At 27.2% G+C, this 8420-nt stretch overlaps 4 protein-coding genes across 4 annotated transcripts in view; all 4 read left to right on the top strand.

The window, feature by feature from the left end:
• Window positions 1–19: 19 nt before the first annotated feature.
• On the top strand, window positions 20–753 carry DICPUDRAFT_147994 (uncharacterized protein; the record flags this gene model as incomplete). The annotated part of the gene is made up of 2 exons (XM_003284215.1): window positions 20–418; window positions 490–753. The coding sequence occupies 2 exons, from the start codon at window positions 20–22 to the stop codon at window positions 751–753; spliced, it is 663 nt and encodes a 220-aa protein (XP_003284263.1).
• Window positions 754–1202: 449 nt separating this feature from the next.
• Window positions 1203–1970, top strand: DICPUDRAFT_27302 (uncharacterized protein; the record flags this gene model as incomplete). The annotated part of the gene is made up of 2 exons (XM_003284214.1): window positions 1203–1542; window positions 1753–1970. The coding sequence occupies 2 exons, from the start codon at window positions 1203–1205 to the stop codon at window positions 1968–1970; spliced, it is 558 nt and encodes a 185-aa protein (XP_003284262.1).
• Window positions 1971–2726: 756 nt separating this feature from the next.
• Window positions 2727–4320, top strand: DICPUDRAFT_147991 (uncharacterized protein; the record flags this gene model as incomplete). Its single annotated transcript, XM_003284213.1, has 2 exons — window positions 2727–2936; window positions 3013–4320. The coding sequence occupies 2 exons, from the start codon at window positions 2727–2729 to the stop codon at window positions 4318–4320; spliced, it is 1518 nt and encodes a 505-aa protein (XP_003284261.1).
• Window positions 4321–5451: 1131 nt separating this feature from the next.
• Window positions 5452–8420, top strand: part of DICPUDRAFT_86165 (uncharacterized protein) — a gene marked incomplete at both ends in the record, with an annotated part of 3669 nt that continues 700 nt past the window's right edge. The window contains 4 exons of the mRNA XM_003284212.1: window positions 5452–5592; window positions 5693–6008; window positions 6083–7469; window positions 7593–8420. The exon at window positions 7593–8420 is cut by the window's right edge and continues 700 nt beyond it. Of these exons, the coding sequence (XP_003284260.1) occupies window positions 5452–5592; window positions 5693–6008; window positions 6083–7469; window positions 7593–8420 (2672 nt within the window). The remainder of the gene's footprint in view (window positions 5593–5692; window positions 6009–6082; window positions 7470–7592) is intronic.

Genomic DNA, 8420 nt, shown 5'->3' with positions numbered 1-8420 from the left:
GTTTATGCACACAATTAATATGGGAACAATTCTTAATGAAGAGGATCTAAAACAATTAACAGAGTTTGATTTAAAAGAATTATTAGAAAGCGAAAATAAACTTTATAAATCTTTGGGTTCAAATTTATATGACAAAGGAGAAAAATTATTAAAACATATAGATTTAATCAACACAATTATAAAAGAAAAAAGAAGTAATATGGAGAATAGCATCCTAAATAATATAGGAAGTTTGTCAATTAAAGATAATACAATGAATACCAACAACAATAATAATAATAATAGCTTCATTAATGAAAATGGAAGAAATCATTTACAAACCAAACCTTGTATTCCACATCATATTAAACAATTATCGGTTGAGGAGTCATCTCAAATTTTGCAACACAATATGATTGAAAATAAACTTTCTTCATTGGTAAGTAAATAATATAATAAAACAATACAGATATATTTGGTATTAACCAATAATTTTATTTTTATTTAAAGGATAAAAAGTTTAATGAATTTGGCGTAGAATCACCTAATAGTATTAGAAAGAATCGCAGTAGTAATAGCATTAATAATTTAGACAACACAAATAGTGAAATGGATGACGATGAAATAGAAGATAACAATGAACATGATTATGTTAGTCCAGATGAACTTGATGATGAAGTAGATTCAATCGACCCATTCGACGATAAACCCTATGACGAAGGATTCAACTATAAGCTCCAAGATGAATTCCACTATTTCGATGACGACACATAAGCAAACACAGCCCTCCAATTTAATTTATTCAAAAACAAAAAAGTATAAAAAAATTAAAACATAAATAACCAAAAAAAAAAAAACAAAACAAAATCAATCTAAAAAAAATAAAATAAAATTCAAAAAACTTTGTAAATAATCTAAAAAATCTATACATTGTGCAATAAACTCAGTCATATAGCCCAACCTTACATTTTTAATTAATCACTATAAATCACTTAAATATCCATAAATGGTTTTGTGTGTTAATCACGATTAATTAAAGGGGTCAAACAATTTCTTTTTGAGAATATTATGTTGGTGAAAATAATTTTTTTGTTTTTCAAATTTTTTAATTTTTTTTTTAATTTTTTTTAATTTTTTTTTAAAATTTTTTTTTTATTTTTTTTAATTATTTTATTTTAAATAATAATATTAAAGTTACATTTGTTAACTTTTATTTATATATAATGTCAACACCAACACCAACACCAACACCAGCACCAACACCAGCATCGCTAACACAACCAAAACAGGTCGATATTACAAGAATTCCAGGTTTTAAACAATGGGTTATTATTTATCCACCTTATATAAATAGTGAATGTACAAAAGACAGAGGTAGAAAGATTTCAAAAGAGAACGCTGTCAAAAATCCAAATTTAATAGAAATAGCTGAAGCCACATCTGCTATAGGTTTTAGTTCAGTTATTGAACCAAACAAAGGTTATCCAAAAGAATTTTTCCAAAGAGGAAGAGTTAGAATTAATTTTGAAGAACTTAAACATAGATACCCAGCCATTAAAAATAGTAAACTATCATACTATCATTAAATATTTAATAATCTATAGTAAATTAATAGATAGTATAATAATAATAACCATTAATAATAATAATAATAATAATAATAATAATAATAATAATAATAATAATAATAATAATAATAATAATAATAATATTAATAATTATAAATAGTAAAGATTCAATTTATATTAATATAAATTCATTATTTAATTTTAGAAACTATTTTAATGTGTAAAATTGCAGAAATTATTAAAAAAAATCAACCAAACAGACCAGAAAGCTTTAATCCATTATCACTTTTACCACCAGTTCAAGCTGTTTCAAATAAAGAAAAGAAACATCCAACCCCAAATACTACTACCACAACAACTACTACATCCTCTTCATCATCAAAAACTGGCGGAAAGAAAAAGAAAAATGTTAATGTAATTTAAATAATTTGACCCAATAAATATAATATAGTTTTCATAATATAACCCAAATAATCACCTTTTTTTTTTCTTTAAAAACATCCAGTAGTCAAATAATTATTAAACTGTATTGATTTATCACCATAAACTCATAATAATATCCTTTTTTATAAAAAAAAAAAATAGATGGTATTTTATTTTATAAAAACAAAACCATCAAATGATTAAAGATTTAAAAAAAAAAAATTATTTGATTGGGGATGTTTAACCCTTCAGTTATTTATTTTTCAAATTAAAATTATTTTTTAATTTTTTCCTATTTGTATAAATATTATCAGTTGGTGTGTGTGTGGGGATTATTTTTTTAATTTTTTTTTTTTTTTTTCTTGTATTTACATTTAGATCTATATTCAATGGCACTGCATATAGATGGGGGTGATAAATTTGAAAAAAAAATTTTATTTCATTGATTTGTTATTGAAAAAATTATAATATGGAAACTAGATATCTATTTTTTTTAAATTTTATTTTTTTAATTTTTTTTTAAATTTAATGTTTTTTTTTATTTTATTTTTTTCATTTTTGTTTTTTTTGGCATATAGAAAACTAATATTAATAGACAACTGACCATTTCAATTATATAAATAAATAAATAACCCCTTTTTTATTTATTTATTTTTTTTTGTATTATTTAAATTTTGTTTTTATTTTTTAATAAAAACACACAAATATTTATTTTTTTATTACCTCATATTATATATATATATATTAAATTATAAAATGGATAGTTTTAATCCATCATTACCAACAGTTGTCGAAAATTTAGAGGATCTTTATAAAAATTTAGACAAAAATAAAAAAAGATACGACCAATTAAAAGATACTTTTGCACAAGCATTCAATGGCGATACACCATTATTTTACTTTAGAGCACCAGGTAGAGTTAATTTAATTGGTGAACATGTTGACTATAGTGGTTATCCAGTTTTAGTAGGTATATAAAAAAAAAATGAAAAAAAAAAAAAAGTAACAAAATTTTAAAAAATATTAATTTTAATAATTTAAGCCATTTGCATTAGAACAAGATACAATTGTTGCCGTATCATTCAATAAGGATGACAAGAACCAATTAAATATTTTTAATGTTAATGAAAAATATACAAATAAAAGTGTCGATATTTCAAAAGAGATAAATATCGATATGAAGAATCATCATTGGACCAATTATGTTTTAGCTGCATGGAAAGGAGTACAACAAACCCACAGAGAACAACATCAAAGCCAACCAATGAAGTCTTTAAATCTTTTATTCTTTGGCAATGTACCAATGGGAGCCGGTGTATCATCTTCATCAGCATTAGTCTGTGTATCAGTATTAGCATTTACATATATTCATAATATGGTTTTCAATAAAGAAGAATTATCAGCATTGTCAATAAAGAGTGAAAGATTCGTTGGTATTGAAAGTGGTGGTATGGATCAAACCATTAGTTTTCTAGGTGATATCAATACTGCAAAATTAATTGAATTCTCACCAGTTTTAAAAGCTCATGATGTTCAATTACCAAAAGGTGTTCAATTTGTAATTTGCAATAGTTTAGTTGAGTCTAATAAAGTTATTACCGGTGCCACAAATTATAATCTTCGTGTAGTCGAATGCCGTTTGGCAGCTGTAATTTTAGCTTTTCATTTAGGATTGAAGTGGGAATCTGTTAGAAAACTTAAAGATGTTCAACATATAGGTAATTACAGTATCACTCAAATGGTTGGTTTCACCGAACAACACTTGAAACAAACACCATACACCAGAGAAGAAGTAGCATCCATTTTAGATATAACCATTGAACAGCTTCACAAAATTTATTTCCCAAGTGGTATTACTGTCAATGCTCAACATTTCGAACTCTACAAAAGGGCTAAACATGTTTTCACTGAAACTCAACGTGTATATCAATTTTCAGAAACCTGTAAAAGCCATTTCATCTCATCACACAAGGTAGATGACGAACTAACCGATAAAGTCACCCGTGAGTTAGGAACTCTAATGAATCAAAGCCATGAAAGTTGTTCAAAATACTTTGAATGCAGTTGCCCAGAATTAGACATTCTCACTGAAATATGTCGTAATGCTGGTGCATTGGGATCACGTTTAACTGGTGCAGGCTGGGGTGGTTGTGTAATTTCTCTTGTACCAAACTCAAAAGTTGGTCAATTCTTAAACGAAATTGATCAGCATTACTATGCCAAACATGTCAACTCTCAACATTTACCATCTGACAAATCAAGCTACTCTTTCTTCACTACTCCATGCAAGGGTGCATCCATAGTTTCACCTTCATCAACCTTCAATTATGAAGCCAATACTAAAAAATAAAATGTATAAATAAAAATCAGCATATATCAAAAAAAATAAAAAATAATTTTTTAAATTGGTTCAAGAGACAAACAATCAAAAAAAAAGAAAAAAGAAAAAAAAAGATATTTTTTATAAAACTTTTTTTTTTAATTATTTTTTTTTTGCAAATTTTTTTTATTATTTTTTTAAAATTTTTTTTTCTTTATTGTGTTTATTTTTTAATTTTTTTTTGATGTCTATGAACATTTATTATTTGAAAGAAAAAAGGTATTTTATCAATAAAATTTTTTTTTTTGTAGGATCATATTAAATTTATATTTATATTTATGATTAATAATTTTTCATCTTATATTTAATTTTGAAAGAAAAATTAACACACATTCATATAATATTAAACCCACAATACTTGCCACACAATAAAAAAGATTTTAATAAATAGATTATTAAACTTCACACACACACACCTTTACACACGCATATAAACACAACAAAATATAATTTCAAAAAAAAAAAAAAATTGCTCATAAAACTTACTGCACACAATCTTATATAACTATTATTCTTCCAAAAACAACAACCATTCACCAAAACCAACAGAAATTGTATAAATAGGAAAAAATAAATAAATTAAAATAAAAATAAAAATAAATAAAAATAAAAATAAATAATTTAAAAAAAAAAAAAAAACAAATACGAACAATATTTTTTTTTTTATTAAAAAATTTTTATAATTTATATATCAATACACACATTTTTAATGTTATTATAACATTTTTAAATAATATATTTTTTTTACATTTTATCATAAAATATAAAATATATATAGAAATTATTTAGTATAGCATTATTGTGTTATATATGCGTTACTTGTATTTTATTTTGTTTATAAAATAATATAAAACTATCATTAAATTTGTGTTTTGTAACAATATTAATATTTTTTTTTTCCTTTAATTATAGTCGTGTATATTAGTAACAATAATACAGAAAAATATATAGATAAACAAAAACAAATAAAAAAATTAAAAAAAAAAAAGAAAAAATAATTGTTTGAATAAAAAAAAAAAAAAAACATAGATATTTTTTTCAATTAAATATATTCAAATAATAATAATTTTTAAAATTTTTTTTAAAAAAATTTAAACAAATATGTATAAGTGGTATCAAAGTAATAATATAGTTTATATATCATTTAACATACCTGAAAATGTTACAAAACAAGATATTCAAGCCGACATATCAAGTTCATCAATTTCATTAGGTGTTAAAGGTTATGGTTTAAATTGTGAAGTATGTTTTAAAAGAGATTTGGATGATATTAGAGAATTTATAGTTTCTTTAGGTTCAAAATTGTTTTAACAATATATATTTTTTTTAACAATTTATTTAGGGTTCATTATATTTAAATATTAAAAGTTCAAAATGGGCAATTAAAGATGGATCTGTTCAAGTTCAAATGGATAAACAGTCACCAGGTAAATGGAGCCAACTTTTATCAGTTGTAAATGAATCAAACCCAAAAGCAATTGTATTATTCGATTATGAGGCAACAGCCGATGAAGAATTATCTTTATTACCCCATGAGGTTATTAATATCATTTCAAAAGATGACAGTGGGTGGTGGGAAGGATCCAAGATAAATTTAAATGGTGTTTTCCCAAGTAATTTTGTAACAGAATTTCCATCAGACTATCAACCACCTGAAGGTAAAATATTATTAAAGCAATTATTTTTATTGTTTATTTATATTAATACTTTTTTTTTTTTTAAATTATTTTAGATACAGAATTATCAAATGAAGTTGCAAAAGAAGATCCAATAAGCGGTGTTTCAAGAGTCGGTATTAATATTATGGGTGGTATGGGAAGTTTAGGAAATATGGATGAATTAAAAAATAAATTAAGAAAAACAGCAGCCTATAATGCGCAAGAATTAGAAGAGGCAATTAGTAAAGAAGAAAGCAATGCCAATTCAGGTGGTAATCCAGGCTTTGTAGCAGTTCAACCAAGTAAAAGTGGAGGAACAAGACCACAAAATAGAGTTTTATTAAATAGATCATCTCAACAAATCAATGAACCAATTAACCCAATCCAACCAGTTCAACCAGTTCAACCAACAACAACTACTACTACAACACCTGCACCAACAGTACAATTAAAACCAGTTTCCAAAAAAGAAAAGGAAACACCAGTGATTCCAGCAACAACCTCAAAAGAATCACATTCTACAAATAAAGAATCAGGAAAAGAAGAGTCAACAACTAAAAGTTTAACTTCATTATTTAAAAAACCTTTAAAAACTATTCATGCAATATCCGCACTTACAGGTTCAAACTCAAGTGAAGAAAAGAAAATTAAAGCTAAAGTACTTTTTGATTTTGAGACCAAAGAACCAAATGAATTGTCTTTAAAGAAAGGGGACATTATTGTTATTCTTGCAAAAGATCCATCAGGCTGGTGGCAAGGTATTAATCAATCCTCACGTGCTCAAGGTTGGTTTTCAAATACTTTTGTCGAAGAAATTAAAGAACCTGAAAAAGCAGTTAAATCAACTAAAACACCCGAAAAATCCGAAAAACCTGAAAAAATTGAAAAACCAAAATTATCAAAACCTAAAAAACCAGCCGCCACTCCAGGTACTGTTGAAGATAAACTTCAATCACTCGATGAAACACCAAAATTAGAATCTGTTAAAAGAGTTGGAGCTGCCAGAAATAGAAAACCACCCTCAAGAGTTCGTGCCTCATATTTATTATCAGATGAAGAAAAAACTGAAAGAGAAAAACTTAAACAAAGCTTCTACTCACACATTGTACAACATAATAGAGATGAGGAATTAGAGGAAGAATTAGCACAAGAGAATGAGGAAGAGCAATCAGTAACAGCACCACCACAATTGACAGGAGATAAACCATCAAAACCACCACCACCAAAAAGAAACTATGCAGGTCCAGAAACTACACCATCTACAGCTCCATCAAAACCACCATCAAAACCTGCTCCAAAACCACCAGTCGCCGAAAGAGCTCCAACAAGCTTCTCTTCAAGCGATGGATATGAATCAGTTTCACCACCAGTTACCCAAGATGATTTAAGTAATAGCAGCGACAGTTTACAAACATCAGTATCCAAACCACCTCAAAAATCACCTCCACCAATCGCCAGAAAGTTCCCATCACAATCACCATCACCAAATACAACCTCACCACCATCATCATTAAACTCATCATCAAACGATGTTGCAGTAGAGCAACCATCCAAACCATTATCCAAACCAATTTTAAAACCAAGAGCACCAAACCCTCAAACAGATCAAACAGCAGCACCAACTAATGAAGTAAACTTTAAAGCAAACTTAAAACCCCCACCAAGATCGACCTCACCAATTAGTACTTCACAAGAAATTGAAAAACCATCAGATGCAAGTACTACACCAACACCATTTGGTCTTAAGAAAGTTCCTAAACCAGTTGCTATACAAACACCACCATCAGAAGGTAGCACAACCAATACTGCTCCAAAACCACCACCATCACCAGAAAATAGTGGTGTCAAACCAGCCCCAATTTCTAGACCACCATTAAAGAAAGCTCCATTAAATAAAAGTGATGAAACAACCATACAATCACCACCACAAACAACAACCTCACCAACTCAATCATCACCACCAAACTTATCAAAACCAAAAGTTGTACCAAGAGCACCACCATCAACATCACCAAATTCATTATCTACACCATCATCACCACCACTATCAAGTAGCAATAGTAGTATTGGAAGTGCTGGACCACCACCACTTGCATCACCATCAGCTGCACACAAGAGAAATCCTTCCAATCCATTAACATCACCACCAGCAACAGCATCTACCAAAACCAAACCATTGGAATTCAGCCAAGTATGTCAAGAAATTGCAAATATTTGTAGCGAAATTGAAGAAAACAGTAATAATTCCCAAGAACCTTCAACCTTTAAACATATCTATCCACCATTACCTGAATCATTCCTCTCTATTGCAGTTTGTAGTGTTGACGGTCAATTTTGGGGCAATGATGATGCTGTTAACGATCAACAAATTCCAATGTTCCAAGCCATTTATCCATTCCTTTATTCAATTCT

Source organism: Dictyostelium purpureum (assembly GCF_000190715.1).
Source record: "Dictyostelium purpureum unplaced genomic scaffold DICPUscaffold_21, whole genome shotgun sequence".
Lineage (NCBI taxonomy): Eukaryota > Evosea > Eumycetozoa > Dictyosteliales > Dictyosteliaceae > Dictyostelium > Dictyostelium purpureum.
Note: the sequence above shows the minus strand (reverse complement) of the source record. Positions and strands in the feature narration are given on the sequence as shown.